This window comes from Oncorhynchus clarkii, chromosome 24, assembly GCF_045791955.1.
Source record: "Oncorhynchus clarkii lewisi isolate Uvic-CL-2024 chromosome 24, UVic_Ocla_1.0, whole genome shotgun sequence".
Classification (NCBI taxonomy): domain Eukaryota; kingdom Metazoa; phylum Chordata; class Actinopteri; order Salmoniformes; family Salmonidae; genus Oncorhynchus; species Oncorhynchus clarkii.
Genome location: NC_092170.1, coordinates 8871473 through 8888356, shown reverse-complemented (window position 1 = coordinate 8888356; position 16884 = coordinate 8871473). Strand labels below are relative to the sequence as shown.

Genomic DNA, 16884 nt, shown 5'->3' with positions numbered 1-16884 from the left:
CTTGTGCTATCCTAACACGCTGAGTGCGCACAGCTCTATGTCTCAGGTGCAGCGTCAGCCGAATGCCCCTCTCTCCTGCAAGGATAGAACAGCATTTCCCAAACTCTGTCCTTGGGTCCCAAAGGGGTGCACCTTTTGGTTTTTGCCTTAACACTATTCAGCTTATTCAACTTTTCAAAGCTTGATGATTATTTGAATCAGCTGTGTACTCCTAGGGCAAAAACCAAAACGTGCACCAAGTAAAAAATATTTAAAAAACCTGGGGTAGACTAACACAGTCACAATCAGCAAATGGACAATCTCTTTGAAATTTATGTTTATTTTCCTTTACAACTTTATTTTACAGATCATTCAATCATTAGACAGTAATTTCACAACACCCATCCAAAAGTTAGTTTCCTCCTTTAACAAGGCAAAATCTAAGTTTGAGACTTCAACCCACAGAACTGACTCAAGGGATGGATACTACAGACTAGGACAGCATCGCAGCCAGTCAGTCTCCCAGACACCTCACCCACCATGGTGAAATTCAGTAGGGTGCAACAAGAAATGTTCTGATAAATGCATTGTGTGGAACAGACATGATTCTCTCATGTCGAAGGAGGAACCATGTCTGCTCCCTGCATGACATTTCTATCTGAAACAGAACATTTCCACCCTTCTGAACCCGGCCCTCACATCAGCCAAACCTACAGTTGGTAACATCAACGTGGGCCACTATTTCTCCTGTATTCACTTTCTTATTACATTCTAAGGCTTCATCCCAAACCGCAACCTATTCCCTATACAGCGCACCACTTTGACCAGGGCCCGTGCACTTTATAGGGAATAGGGTGCCATTTGAGACACGACCCACAGGTTCTCTTTCCCTTTTTTAAGTTTCACCACAGGCCCCATCACAGAGGCTCACAGAAGTGACAGACAAGCCAAACACTCAGAGGAATTTGCAGAACACTATAGATCAGAGCAACATGAGGTCTAGACTTGATTGAGGACTCTTAAAGAGTAGGGCTACTATTGGACACGTTCTATTTGGATTTAGTGAAGTCCTTCCAAATGGTTTCCCACCGGGTCCGCTAATTTGAGCTACTTAAAAACACCAATAAAATACAACAAGGGAGACTGGCTTCAGACGTCTACCTCTGGGTCAAGCAACTACAGCTGAGAGAAACAATTGGCATATTTTATTCCCACACATAACAATACAAGCTAATACCATCAGTGCTCACCGAGCCATTCTGCCTACACAGAACGATCTCAATCAACAACCTCTGTGACGGATCGCTTGTCCTTCTCCTTTCCACTAAAAAGCTGAAGTTTTCATTAGCTACAACAGTGTTGGGAGGACATGTTTTGTCCCCTTTCATTGAAAATCTAACTTCAATGTGCTCGATTAAATATGTTTCTTAATCTCAAATGAGGAAAAGTAGCAGAGGAAGGGTTTTGATCCGTTCCTAAGGATGGCTTGGCTGTTCGACTGCGCTGAGGGACGTGGCCCTGCTGCTGCGTTGCTTCAGAAGGTGTAGCCAGCAGGGGGAGCCTTGTCGTCCTTGTTGCTCTCCAGGGAGAACGGGGGGATGCGAACATCAAAGTGGGAGCCGTCCGTCCTCTCAATGCGGAACGTCCCCCTGCACAGAGAGAGCGTCATTAGAATCTTGACCATCACACCTCTGTACTAAAATGGGAGAAAGGTTGATGTTATTTTTTTGATATTGGAAAGCTTGAGTTTCTCTTGCGTTTCCGTCTGTTTTAGATCGTTTGATTACTGGCTTGTAAATCTGTGCAAGATTCACTCAAACGTCAATTCATATTTTAATGTTTCCCCAGCTTATGTTTACAGGCAAGGACCAGGTTCAAATAGAAAAATAAAAACAGTTTATTAAGTAATTCTCAGACCAGAACATCCATAAACCTGCATTTCAGGTAATGCTGGGTCTGCTGCAATACTCTTAACTCATGTTAACAACGCAGCTCCAACGTCATGTTACTCTGTGTAGAAGTAGTTACCACATGTGTCCACTGGGTGCTTGAAGGGAAACATGGCTGCTGTACTGGAAGGCTGGCTGCTCTTTGGACAAGACTGGCTCCTGGAGACAAAAACCATAGGTTATAGCCTCTACTCAGTCGTGGAAGTAACATACTGTATGAGTGGCTGTGTCAAATACATGCTTCCTCTGACCATAGATCCTCTCAGCCAATGAGCTCAGAGAGGAATTGAGGGAACAAGGACAGAGGAAGCAAGTGTTTTGGCATTTAGTAAGATTCAGACACAGGCATTGAGAGTTTGTAATTCCGTTGTGTGGTGGCGGTTGTACTACTGACCCGACCTACGACCCCCCGGCCTCGGACCGTCTCCAGGGTGCCTGACAGGCTGAAGATCCTCCAGTGTCTCTCCCTCAGTTGCACCACCTCACTGCCCATGTTCTCCAGGCGGATGCAGTACCGCCACTGACACACACGCCATATAAGCATCGGGTACACATTATGTTGCCGTTCTTACAGTCTACAGTCGTACCGTTGACTGGATATACGAGGCCTACATCATATATTGGTAAAAGCTCAAATTATTTGTCCTTTTTCAGGGAATTGTAAAAAGTAAATGCTACTTACCCAGTACACATGAGAATTTTGAGCATCCTGAGAAAGAAAATACTGTATTTATTTTTTGTGCTCGGGCAGATTCAAGATCATCATAAGAATCACACGACAGAGTGGGAGGACTCAGGGACGAGCAGAACATTATTGAAAGGGCTGAGTTACGGAAAGAGCTCATAGTACCTTGAATAATATTTATTTGATAAGCAACTGACATAATTAAAAACAGAGGCTCTCTCTCAATGTCTTAACCTGTCCTCCCCTTCATCTGCACTGATTGAAAAAGACTTGAGGTGAAAACAATATGGTGGAAGAACCTGGTCAGTTCTTTCAGATCAGAGCACTAAAAAGAAGCTGCAAGGGGGGCTCCCGAGTGGCGCAGCGGTCTAAGGCACTGCAGCGCTAAAAGCATCACTACAGACCCGGGTTGAATCCCGGGCTGTATCGCAGCCAGCCGCGACCAGGAGACCCATGAGGTGGCGCACAATTGGCCCAGCATTGTCCGGGTTAGGCCGTCTGGGATGTCCTTGTCCCATCACGTTCTAGCGACTCCTTGTGGTGGGCCGGGCACCTGCAAGCTGACCTGACCAGTTGTACGGTGTTTCCTCCAACTCATTGGTGCTGGTGGCTTCCGGGTTAAGTGGGTAGTGTGTGAAGGTCAAGTGCGGCTTGGCGGGGTCGTGTTTCGGAGGACGCATGGATCTTGACCGTCGCCTCTCCTGAGTCCGTACGGGATTTGCAGCGATGGGACAAGACTAACTACCAATTGGATATCACAAAATAACAAATAAGAAGAAGCTACAAGGAGGGCAGATTTGAGAAAGAACCTCATAGTCCAAACAGCGACATCATCCTTACCCTCATGCCCATGTAGAAGGGGATGACGGTGACCCTGATGTTCTCAGTCGTCTCTCTGTGCACGTCGGACAGCTCCAGCCAGGGATGGTTCTTCTCCTGCCATGCCTTCAGAGTGTCCCTCGCATTGAACGGGGGAGCTTGGGTGGCTGGACACACAGGATACTCAGTTTACACAGTTGTAACACACACGTGAATGCCCGCAAAGTAACTGGATATATTGTATACTTTACAGTACCTGTGAATTAAAAAAAAATATTTGAACACTTTATAGTACTACTGAATGTTTAAGTTGGAAGAAGTTGGAATTTGTGAATGTTCTAAAAACGACTGGAAATGTACAGAGTGTAGAAAACAAAGGACACCGGCTCTTATCCATGACAGACTGACCAGGTGAAAGCTATGATCCCTTATTGATGTCACGTCTTAAATCCACATCAATCCGTGTATATGAAGGGGAGGAGACAGGTTAAAGAATGATTTTTGTTGTGTATGTGTGCCATTCAGAGGGTGAATAGGCATGACAAAAGATTTAAGTGCCTTTCAACAGGGTATTGCAGTAGGTGCCAGGCGCACCGGTTTGTGTCAAGAACTGCAACGCTGCTGGATTTTTCACGCTCAACAGTTTCCCGTGTGTATCAAGAATGGTGCACCACCCAAAGGACATCCAGCCAACTTGACAACTGTGGGAATCATTGGAGTCAACATGGGCCAGCATCCCTGTGGAACGCTTTCAACACCTTGTAGACTCCATGCCACGAACAACAGGGGCTGTTCTGAGGGCAAAGGGGGGTGCAACTCAATATAAGGAAGGTGTCCTTAATGTTTTGTACACTCTGTGTGTACGATGCTGTACAATGAAATGACACGTGGAAAGCAGCGAGTGGCTGGCACTTACTTTTGTCAGGGTTGAACATGAGGAAGCGCTCAAACAGCTCGTGCTGGATGGGGACCTGCTCTGTGGAGTTGTAGGGCAGAATGTCTTCATGACTCACATAGTCCAGACCTGAAACACACAATGACAGCCAGGCAAAATGCCCAGTCAGTCAGGAGGATGACAGGGACAGAAATAGTACAAGGAAGTATCTAGGTTAGTTACACAAAATCACGTGGCAGCCAAGATTATTCGCGCACGGACAGTACCATTTCCTGATAAGAACTCAATGCATTTTTGTGGGTGGTGGGAAAATTCAAATGGTCCCCGTTTGAAAAGAAATCAAAGCACGTAGCCATTTACTACACAGGGAGCAGCGGATCATGTGTTGTTTACCTGGGATGGCATAGAGGGCTCTGCTGTCGTCATGGTTCGCCAGGAACGTCACTGCTTCTGTCTGAGACCTCTGAGACTGTCAACACAACAGGAGAAACAACTAGAAGACTGGCAGTCTGGTATATGTCATCATTTAGGCCTAGTCAGTAAGAACAATGGCATAGCATTGGTTGTGTTCATAGGTAACGTACTATGTGAGGGCAATCCCGCGTGTCGATGAGGACCTGGTAGTAGGTATGAGTTTTCCCCTTCACCTCTTTTGACCCGTGTGAACCAGGAGGCTCTGGCTTGCTGAGGACAGGACATGGGTGTAATTTTTATTTAAAACAATTATATACATATCACCATTAAAAACACACTAAGATGTAATATGCACCTGTCAGACATGGGAGGAATGACGTCTCGGTCATAGATACGGGCGTGCCAGGGGAACAACACGATCCCTCTGTAGCCAAACACACTATGAAGGAAGAGCTGAGGAGAAAACATGGAGAAACAGACTTGAGGTTGGGAACACCCTTTGTGACAAGGGCAACTACAGTATAGGCTAGGGGGCAGGACCAATAGTTCTGGTCTGGGTGGGTAAACCGCACGGCGCTGCCCATCTTACCTGGCCTGTTTCATATTTGCCATGCTGCTTCAGCGCCTCAAACACTCCCACCGTCTCCAGAACCTTCCCCTCTGGCCTGCTCCTGCCAAAACACAGGCAACACTATGACAACCAGGAACAAAATCACATCACACTAGAGGTCTTCACGGGTCCACCCGAACCTAAATACCTGAGATCCGACCCAGATCCTATTTGTTAACCAGAACAGCAACTTGGCTGACAAACATCATTTTCTCACTCTGGTCCAATTGGGTTTGGTGTAAACGTGGACCCGTTGGTGTATGGGTTGGGTCTAGGTATGGTTGTAGTCGGGTCCGATCGTTCTCGGGTCCCCCTATTTTAAATATTTTTTTATTATGAACGGGTCCGTTCGGGTCGGATTGTCTTCGGGTCCAACTTTTTGGAGCCAAGAAGACCTCTACATCACACTGTAGAACTACATTAGTCTCACCTAGCCAACTGTTGTAGCATCTTGGAAAGGGAACCTAGAGCACACAATACGCAACATGAGCACTGAGATGACATGTCATCTCATAGTCATCCCCCTTGACTAAAGCTTCATCTCAAAAATCAGACAAATTGAATAAAACACCTAGATTTATCAAAGTTCAACGAACATAAATTCCAAGTCTAATCTTTGTCATTCCCTTTGCATTATTATATTAACAAGGTATTGTGAACAACAGCTGTCTGTGTTCAAGTCACTCATACTTGGACAGATCTATTTTTCAAAACATTGGGGGGTGATATTGATGGGGGATTTAGTTTTGCGTGGCTCCTCTAAATATCCATATTATTGGCAGATGATATGGAAGAGATCTGACCTAAGGCTTGCGTGTTCATCAGCTATGTTGGGGATTACTGGCAGAGGTTGACCCTTGGATTATAATACGGTCGCTGACAAGAAAACAACAACCAGGCTGGTGAAATACCAGAACAAATACATTGTTAAAAACGGAGAGTCAGATCGGTAACAATGTTTCCTCATTTCATGGAGATTATCATAAAAAATAAAAGTTATCATTGAGAGAGAAAGAACAGGACAGCAATACCTTACAATATTTCCATAAAGTATAGACAGAATTACAAGCTGGTGCTGGATCGGTCTTCCAATTGCTAACATCGTGGGGTCCATGTCAACCCAAGCCCTCCACCCCCTCTACATTTATTCCCTTGGCACGAGGGAGGCAAATAAATAGGAGTCATTACTCTGTGCTGGCTCAAGCCAACCTGCACTCTTATGTAATCAACAGCAGATCAGGCTTTGTAGATAGGTCCAAAGCGCTCTACGTTCTTCCACTCAGACAAAAAGTGAACTAGCTAATGTAGGGCAAATATGTTGCCAACTTCCTACTAGTGTTTCAATGTCACTTTTTCCTCGATAGGTGGCTTAGTGTCTATGTAAGTCAACACTCTAGAGGTCTTCACAGGTTCACCCGAACACCGGAGACCCGGGTCCAAATTTCTAACTTTTCCCTCAGGTCCTGGTCAGGTCCTGTTTGATTGTCATTAGGTCTATGGAACTACAGCTGATATGCTATAGACTCGACGACAGCTCTGTATAGCCTATGTATTTCACACTAATAAAGTTCATTTGACTTATAGAAAGCCAACATATAAAAGATATATTTGTTAACCAGAAAAGCAACAGGGCTGATAAATGTAATTGTCACTCGGGTCTGGTCTAGGCTCGAACCCATTAGTGTACGGGTCGGGTGCATTCAAGTTTGGGTGCGATTGCTCTCGGGTCCCGGGGCCAACTTTTAGGACATGAGAAGACCTCTACTACACTCCCACTTTGACCGGTCTGAAAACAACCAGGCTTGTAGCTAGGGCTGACCCCATTTAGTAAACTGGTCGATAGGCTGTTGGTTGACCGAGATTTCTTTAGTCGAGCAGTAACAAAAAAATAAGTCATGGTATACAAGACATCGGTCTGAGTGGACTGATCCATTGTTGGGGCCGTGAGGATGGCACGGTCCATTAAGCGAAGACGTTCTCGTGAAATTGTATATGGTTATATGAACAAATGGTGCAAATAATATTTAACAAATGCACTTTCCCACATTGGATAGCGGTTGCTGTCCGTGGTTCTGAAACCCATCAGTGCGCTGTTGAATTGGCACCTTTTCCTAGACCATGTTGCCATTTCCATAGAAGCAAAGTTAACCAGCATATTGGTGTTGAGAACAATGCGGTGGAGGCAGGAGCGGAGTTAGAGACAAGAAAACAGCCCTTGCCTTCATTGTCTAAGAAAGGTGAGGAAACGCAAACTTAAATTAGATCTATAACCAATAGTCTAACGTTAAAATGTGCCTTGCTTTATAAATCATCCATATACATCTACAGAAATAAGACAGATCCTGCTTCTGTTGCCTGTGAGTGTTTAATAGCCTACTGATTCCGTGAGCAACAAGCCGCACAACAAGTCGGATAAACAATTTCACAAATTCAGCAGTATTTAATCTTTGCTTGCGAGGGAATATGGAATGTTTTTCCTAAACAAATGAGGGATTTCGGTAACAGCACTTTTCAGTCAGAAATGGCTGTAATTATGTTGCAGCTTCAGCAACAGACACTATTGATGTTCTGCGGTGGTCCCTGCAGCATGGAGGAGAGACCAACAACGGGCAATAGTCACGCAGTCAACCGCTGTCATTTTACACAGCGCAGTCTGAGCCCGGCCTGGCACAATCAAATCAATTGCGGTCAGACTCCCTCTATTAATTTGTGTCTTAATTTCAAACTGTGCTTAAGAAAGCACCAGAGAAGCTCAGTACATATAGTTTATTTGATTTACACACATAGGACGTGTCTATATATGGAAAAATATCTTTACAAATTTAGACCAATCTACAGATGACTCTCCGGTCGAAGAATATATTTTTTTTGTCAAGGACAGCCCTACTTGCAGCACATAGTAACATTCCACAACCTTTGGAAACTAGCCATGTCTTGCCTGGATATTGAAAACAACACTTGTTTCAAGTTTTATTAGTAGGAGATACGCATGGAAAACGTCGTCCAACGAAATTCTTACTTGCAGGGTCCTTCGACAATGCAACGAGAAATAAAATATTTTTTTTTGCATACGTATAATACAGGAAGGCACAATTTTGAATCCAATATTTACACTTGTATTGGGGAAGGGGGGGGGGCAAGTGTATAAATTGAGCAGTATAATAAGAGTCTGGTAGGAACAGTCAATGTGAGTAGCATGAATGTACAGTATGTGTTTGTGTGTGCTAAGGTGCAGAGTCAGAGCAGGTGGTCAGTCCAGTTCAAGTGTTCAGCAGTCTGATGGCTTGTAACTGGAAAATGTCTGTCTAGTTATGAATACTGAAAATATGCACAGATTTGCCTGCAAGTTAAGTTCCATCTATAAGCTGTGTGTTACCAAATGCAACAAAGTGCCAACATATGGCACTGTTTGATTTGTAAGTTGGGATATACTAAAAACAACTTGATTTGTCTGACAACAGGAGCTTGTGCAATGTGCCAATCATTGTAGCTCTTCGCAAAATATCTGCCAATCATAGATAATAGCTAGGAAACTTCCTGTTTCTGCAAGTTTCTATCCAAGCTGACTTGACACGTGTTGCGCAATCAACATTAAATAAATGCTCTGCTAATTAAATTTCCTACATTAGCTAGATATTTGCAGGACCAGTCAAAAGTTGACACCTACTCAGCCTTTATTTTTTTACTATTTTCTACATTGTAGAATAATAGTGAAGACATATGGAATCATGTAGTAACCCAAAAAGAGTGTTAAACTAATACAAATATATTTGAGATTTTTCAAAGTAGCCACCCTTTTCCTTGACAGCTTTGCACACTACTGGCATTCTCTCAACCAGCTTCATGAGGTAGTCACCTGGAATGAATTTCAATGAACAGGTGTGCCTTGTTAAAAGTTCATTTGTGGAATATCTTTCCTTCTTTATGCGTTTGAGCCAATCAGTTGTGTTGTGACAAGGAAGGGGTGGTATACAGAAGATGGTATCTTACCAAATAGGGCTAAGCCCATATTATGGCAAGAACAGCTCAAATAACCAAAGAGAAACGACAGTCCATCATGACTAAGTAATGGAGGTCAGTCAATTCGGAAAATTTCAAGAACTTGTGAAGTTTCATCTGCAGTCGCAAAAACCATCAAGCGCTATGATTGAAACTGTCTCTCATGAGGACCGCCACAGGAAAGGAAGACCCAGAATTACCTCTGCTGCCGAGAGTTAACTGCACCTCAGAAATTGCAGCTCAAATAAAGTTCAAGTAACCAACATCTTAACAGCAACTGTTCAGAGTAGAGGTCGACCGATTATGATTTTTCAACGCCAATACCGATAATTGGAGGACCAAAAAAGCAGATACAGATTTTAAAAAATTATAATTCTTCTTTTTTTTTTTTTTTTTTTTTTTTTAAACGGCCGATTTTTTAAAAATGTATTTGTAATAATGACAATTACAACAATACTGAATGAACACTTATTTTAACTTAATATAATACATCAATAAAAATCTATTTAGCCTCATTTAATAATGAAACATGTTCAATTTGGTTTAAATAATGCAAAAACAAAGTGTTGGAGAAGAAATTAAAAGTGCAATATGTGCTATGCAAGAAAGCTAACGTTTCAGTTCCTTGCTCAGAACACATGAAAGCTGGTGGTTCCTTTTAACATGAGACTTCAATGTTCCAAGGTAAGAGGTTTTAGGTTGTAGTTATTATAGGACTATTTCCCTCTATACCATTTGTATTTCATTAACCTTTGACTATTGGATGTTCTTATAAGCACTTTAGTATTGCCAGTGTAACGGTATAGCTACCGTCCCTCTCCTCCCTGGGCTGGAACCAGCAACACAACGACAACAGCCACCATCGAAGCAGCGTTACCCATGCAGAGCAAGGGGAACAACTATGAGAAGGCTCAGAGCGAGTGACATTTGAAACGCTATTAGCACGCGCTAACTAGCTAGCCATTTCACTTCGGTTACACCAGACTAATCTCGGGAGTTGATAGGCTTGAAGTCATAAACAGTGCAATGCTTGATGCACAATGAAGAGCTGCTGGCAAAACGCACGAATATGCTGTTTGAATGAATGTATACGCGCCTGCTTCTGCCTACCACCGCTCAGTCAGATACTTCGATACTTGTATGCTCAACTCAGATTATATTCAACACAGGACACACTAGATAATATCTGGTAATATCATCAACCATGTGTAGTTAACTAGTGATTATGATTGATTGTTTTTTATAAGATAAGTTTAATGCTAGCTAGCAACTTACCTTGGCTTACTGCATTCGCGTAACAGGCAGTCTCCTTTTGGAGTGCAACGAGAGAGAGGGGTCGTTATTGCGTTGGACTAGTTAACTGTATTGTTGCAAGATTGGATCCCCCGAGCTGACAAGGTGAAAATCTGTCGTTCTGCCCCTGAACAAGGCAGTTAACCCACCGTTCCTAGTCCGTCATTGAAAATAAGAATGTGTTCACAGACTTGCCTAGTTAAAAGGTGTAAAAAAAAAAAATGTATCTGCCAAATCTGTGTCCAAAAATACAGATTTCAGATTGTTATGAAAACTTGATATCGGCCAGTCCGATTGATCGGTCGACCTCTAGTTCAGAGGAGACTATGTGAACCAGGCCTTCATGGTCAAACTGCTGTAAAGAAACCACTACCAAAAAGAACAACAAGGAGACTTGCTTGGGCCAAGAAACACAAGCAATGGACATTAGACCGGTGGAAATCTGTCCTTTTATGAGTCCAAAGTCGAGATTCAGGCTGTGTAAGAGCTATTTGACCAAGGAGAGTGATGGCGAGCTGTATCAGATGAACTGGCCTCCACAATCAGTCAACCTCATACCAATTGAGATGATTTGGGATAAGTTGGAAAGCAGTGAGGGAAAAGAAGCCAACAAGTGCTCAGCATGTGTGGGAACTCCTTCAAAAATGTTGGAAAAGCATTCCAGTTGAAGCTGGTTGAGAGAATGACAGCTTTGTACACTCTTGGCAAGGCAAGAGTGGGCTACTTTGAAGAATCTAAAATATATTTGTTTAACATTTTTTTGGTTACTCAATGGTGTTATTTCAGTTTGTCTTCACTATTATTCTACAATGTAGAAAAATAGTAAAAATAAAGAAAAACCCTTGAATGAGGTGCCCAAACTTTTGACTGGGACTGTATGTGCGTGTATGGTTAAAGTCGGAAGTGTACATACACCATAGCCAAATATATTTAAACTCAGTTTCACAATTCCTGACATTTAATCCAAGTAAAAATCTTTTTCAGATTTTATTTCTTTAAAATCAGATTCCCAGTGGGTCAGAAGTTTACGTACACTCAATTAGTATTTGGTAGCATTGCCTATAAATTGTTTAACTTGGGTCAAACGTTTCAGGTAGCCTTCCACAAGATTCCCACAATAAGTTGGGTGAATTTTGGCCCATTCCTCCTGACAGAGCTGGTGTAACTGAGTCATGTTTGTAGGCCTCCTTGCTCGCACACGCTTTTTCAGTTCTGCCCACAAATTTTCTATAGGATTGAGGTCAGGGCTTTGTGAAGCCCACTCCAATACCTTGACTTTGTTGTCCTTAAGCCATTTTGCCACAACTTTGGAAGTATGCTTGGGGTCATTGTCCATTTGGAAGACCCATTTGTGACCAAGCTTTAACTTCCTGACTGATGTCTTGAGATGTTGCTTCAATATATCCACAATTTCTCTTCCTCGTGATGCCATCTATTTTGTGAAGTGCACCAGACCATCCTGCAGCAAAGCACTCCCACAACATGATGCTGCCACCCTGGCTTCACGGTTGGGATAGTATTCTTCGGCTTGCAACCCCCCCCCCCCCCCTTTTTCCTCCAAACATAACGATGGTCATTATGACCAAACAGTTATTTTTTTGTTTCATCAGACAGGGGACATTTCTCCAAAAAGAACACTCTTTGTCCCCATGTGCAGTTGCAACCCCCCCCCCCCCAAAAAAAATGATCCACAATTTCGTGGGATCCAATTGTTAGTATATTGCCTCATCGCTACAACTCCCGTACGGGCTCGGGAGAGACGAAGGTCGAAAGCCATGCGTCCTCCGAAACACAACCTAAACAAGCCGCACTGCTTAACACAGCGCGCATCCAACCCGGACGCCAGCCGCACCAATGTGTCAGAGGAAACAGCGTGCACTGCGCCCGGCCCGCCACAGGAGTCGCTGGTGCGTGATGAGACAAGGATATCCCTACCGGCCAAACCATCCCTAACCCGGACGACGCTAGGCCAATTGTGCGTCGCCCCACGGACCTCCCGGTCGCGGCCGGCTGCGATAGAGCCTGGTCGCAAACCCAGCGTTTCTGGTGGCACAGCTAGCGCTGCAGTGCCCTAGACCACTGCGCCACCCGGGAGGCCCCCAGTCTGGCTTTTTTTAATGGCGGTTTTGGAGCAGTGGCTTCTTCCTTGCTGAGCAGCCTTTCATGTTATGTCGATATAGGACTCGTTTTACTGTGGATATAGATACTTTTGTACCGGTTTCCTCCAGCATCTTCACAAGGTCCTTTGCTGTTGTTCTGGGATTGATTTGCACTTTTTGCACCAAAGTACGTTCATCTCTAGGAGACAGAACACGTCTCCTTCTTGAGCGGTATGACGGCTGCGTGGTCCCATGGTGTTTATACTTGCGTACTATTATTTGTACACATGAACGAGGTACCTACAGGCATTTGTAAATTGCTCCCAAGGATGAACCAGACTTGGAGGGCTCAATGTTTTTCTGAGGACTTGGCTGATTTATTTTCATTTTCCAATGATGTCAAGCAAAGAGGCACTGAGTTTGAAGGTAGGCCTTGAAATACCCCCAATTGACTCAAATGAAGTCAACTAGCCTATCAGAAGCTTCTAAAGCCATGACATTTTCTGGAATTTTTCAAGCTGTTTAAAAAGATACTGTCAACATAAACTCCTGACCCACTGGAATTGTGATAGTTAATTATAAGTGAAATAATAGGTGTAAACAATTGTTGGAAAAATGACTTGTGTCATGCAAAGTAGATGTCCTAATCGACTTGCCAAAACTATTGTTTACAAGAAATGTGTGGAGTGGTTGAAAAACGAGTTTCAATTACTCCAACCTAAGTGCATGTTAACTTCCGACTTCAACTGTACGTACGTACGCACGTATACAGTACCATTCAAAAGTTTGGGGTCACTTAGAAATGTCCTTGTTTTTGAAAGAAAAGCTTCATTTTGTCCATTAAAATAACATGAAATTGATCAGAAATAAAGTGTAGACATTGTTAATGTTGTAAATTCCTATTGTAGCTGGAAACGTCTGATTTTTTATGAAATATCTACATAGGCATACAGAGGCCCATTATCAGCAATCAGCACTCCTGTGTTCCAATGGCACATTATGTTAGCTAATCCAAGTTAATCATTTTAAAGTCTAATTGATCATTAGAAAACCCTTTTATAATTATGTTAACACAGCTGAAAACTGTTGTTCTGATTTAAAGAAGCAATACAACTGGCCTTCCTTAGACTAGTTGAGTATCTGGAGCAACAGCATTTGTGGATTTGATTACAGGCTCAAAATGGCCAGAAATAAAGACCGTTCTTTTGAAACTTGTCAGTCTATTCTTGTTCTGAGAAATGAAGGCTATTCCATGCCAGAAATTGCCCAAAAAACTGAAGATCTCGTATAACGCTGTGTACTACTCTCTTCACAGAATAGTGCAAACTGTCTCTAACCAAAATAGAAAGTGTGGGAGGCACAACTGAGCAAGAGGACAAGTACATTAGTCTCTAGTTTAAGAAACAGACGCTTCACAAGTCCTCAACTGGCAGCTTCATTAAATAGTGCCCACAAAACACCAGTCTCAACGTCAACAGTGAAAAGGTGACTCCGGGATGCTGGCCTCCTAGGCAGAGTTGCAAAGAAAAAGCCATATCTCAGACTAGCCAATACAAAAAGAAAAGATTAAGATGGGCTGAAGAACACAGACACTGGACAGAGGAAGATTGGAAAAAGGTGTTATGGACAGACAAATCTAAGTTTGAGGTGTTCGGATCACAAAGAACATTCATTAGACGCAGAAAAAATGTAAAGATGCTGGAGGAGTGCTTGATGCCATCTGTCAAGTATGGCGTCGGCAATCTGATGGTCTGGGGGCACTTTGGTGGTGGTAAAGTGGTAGATTTGTACAGGGTAAAAGGGATCTTGAAGAAGAAAGGCTATTACTTAATTTTGCAACGCCACACCTTGTGGACGCGGCTTAATTAGAGCCAATTTCCTCCTACAACAAGACAATGACCCAAAGCACAGCTCCAAACTATGCAATAACTATTTAGGGAAGAAGCAGTCAGCTGGTATTCTGTCTATAATGGAGAGGCCAGCACAGTCACCGGATCTCAACCTTTTTGAGCGGTTTTGGGAGCAGTTTGACCGTATGGTACGTAAGAAGTGGCCATCAAGCCAATCCAATTTGTGGGAGGTGCTTCAGGAAGCATGGGGTGAAATCTCTTCAGATTACCTCAACTAATTGACAACTAGAATGCCAAAGTTCCACAAGGCTGTAATTGCTGCAAATGGAGGATTCTTTAATGAAAGCATAGTTCAAAGGACAATTATTTCAATTAAAAATCATTATTTATAACTTTGTCAACATCTTGACTATATTTCCTATTCATTTTGCAACTCATTTCATGTATGTTTTCATGGAAAACAAGGACATTTCTAAGTGACTACACATTTTTTGAATGGTAGTGTATATCAGTGGAGGCTCCTCAGAGGAGGATGGGGAGGACCATCCTCAGTGAATTTCATAAAAAATGTATGCTAAAATATTAAATGTATACTTTCTAGATAAAACTATACTACATATCACACCAAATAACTGATTAAAACATACTATTTTGTAAAGAAGGTCTACAGTAGCTTCAACAGCCCTCTGTTAAGTAGCGCCATGGTGTATGTAGCCTGAGGACAGCTTGCTTCCGTCCTCCTCTGGGTACATTTACTTCAATACCAAACATATGAGGCTCATGGTTCTCACCCCCTACCATAGACTTACACAATAATTATGACAACTTCCAGAGGACATCCTACAGCCTATCAGAACTCTTGCTGCCTGGACTGACATGTTGTCCCTCAAAACAAAGGATCAGAGAATGAACCTAGTACTAAACGCATAAGCTACAGCTAGCTAGCACTGCATAAAATGTTGAGTAGTTGACTCAAAGAGAGAGAAAGACAATAGTTTAACAGTTTAACAAATACATTACATTTCTTCCAAAATGATGGAGAAACATCACATACTTAGCAAATGCAGCTAGCTGGTTTAGCCTACAGAAACAGGGGGACGTTATGTTAGCTAGCTGGCTGCAACTTTCCAACACAACACTGGAAGTCTTCCAAGTCAAGGTAAACTTTTGGTATTACAAATGTATTTCCACCGGGGCCCACCGGTGTAAATGCTTACTGAATGTACACTGACGTTACTGTATGATTGTACCGGGTTTACTAACGCGTTAGTTCTGTTAGCTATGCTGACTATGACGTTATTTTAGCTAATATAGTGACAACGATGTAGGCTGTTTTTTTCCCCCCGCCTGGTCACATACAGCTGATGTGTTGTGCATAGAACTCCACAAGCGAAGGAAAGAGGTGAGAGGAGGAGAGCGCATGGAAGCGAAAAGGAATACAACGTGGCTGCTATTGATGCATCATTGGGCAGCATTCAAGACAGTGTGCGAACAGGCTAGCTAGCTAGGTCGCATTAGCTTAGAAGGTAGCCCTTACCGTGACGACATAAACCTCGTCTGCTGAATGTTGGGCAGTCCACATGCTAAACACGGCAACCGGGGTCTCTTCGCCTCAAGTCCACTACTCCCTTCAATAATACTAAATATTCTATGTGTGTGTTTCCTGTTGTATTTACTGACGATAGTCAGAAAGCCTCGTCGTATTGCACAAGCAGCCATCTTTTCTACTTCTGCACAAGCACGCCGAGGCTGACGTGTATAAAAGCGGGCGAATTAAAAAGTTGATTTAAAGGTCCAATGCAGCCGTTTTTTATCTCAATATCAAATACTTTCTGGGTAACAATAAAGTACCTTACTGTAATTCTTTTCAAATAAAATTGTCCAAAAATATTCCTAGCAAAGAGAAATTTCTCAAGCAAGAATTTAGCTAGGATTGTCTGGGAGTGTTCCGAGTGGCGATGGAAAATTTGAAAACTAGCTGTTTTTGGGGGAGGTTTGGAAATCTTTCTTATTGGTCTATTGATGTCAACAGGCAGGCCAAAACTCTATACCACCACTATCATAATTTTCGCAATTTCACAGTATTATGCCAACCTCAGTGTGTAAATATTAATACATATGTTTTTGACTGCACTGGGTCTAAAAAGTTTAACCTTAGCATCAGGTACTCTGTTGTGTTTAAAGTATCTCCATTTAAAGGCCCAGTGTTATTTCGACCTCAATGTACTCATTTTGACAATTACATTTACTTTTGAAACTTAAAACCAAGTGCTTTTTGACTTTTACTCAAGT

At 42.8% G+C, this 16884-nt stretch overlaps 1 protein-coding gene across 2 annotated transcripts; it reads right to left on the bottom strand.

Moving 5' to 3' along the window:
• Positions 1 to 303: 303 nt before the first annotated feature.
• LOC139382277 (polymerase delta-interacting protein 2-like) lies at positions 304 to 16346 on the bottom strand. 2 transcript variants are annotated; one of them, XM_071126150.1, is made up of 11 exons: positions 16130 to 16346; positions 5331 to 5406; positions 5097 to 5194; positions 4912 to 5011; positions 4721 to 4796; positions 4349 to 4456; positions 3454 to 3599; positions 2611 to 2637; positions 2323 to 2448; positions 2008 to 2087; positions 304 to 1628 (listed from the first exon to the last, which is right to left on the bottom strand). In XM_071126150.1, the coding sequence occupies exons 1-11, from the start codon at positions 16309 to 16311 to the stop codon at positions 1514 to 1516; spliced, it is 1134 nt and encodes a 377-aa protein (XP_070982251.1). In that variant the 5' UTR covers positions 16312 to 16346; the 3' UTR covers positions 304 to 1513. The 2 variants fall into 2 exon arrangements, with proteins under 2 accessions (XP_070982251.1, XP_070982250.1); XM_071126149.1 differs by having other exon boundaries at positions 5331 to 5412; positions 16130 to 16337.
• Between the last annotated feature and the right edge of the window lie 538 nt (positions 16347 to 16884).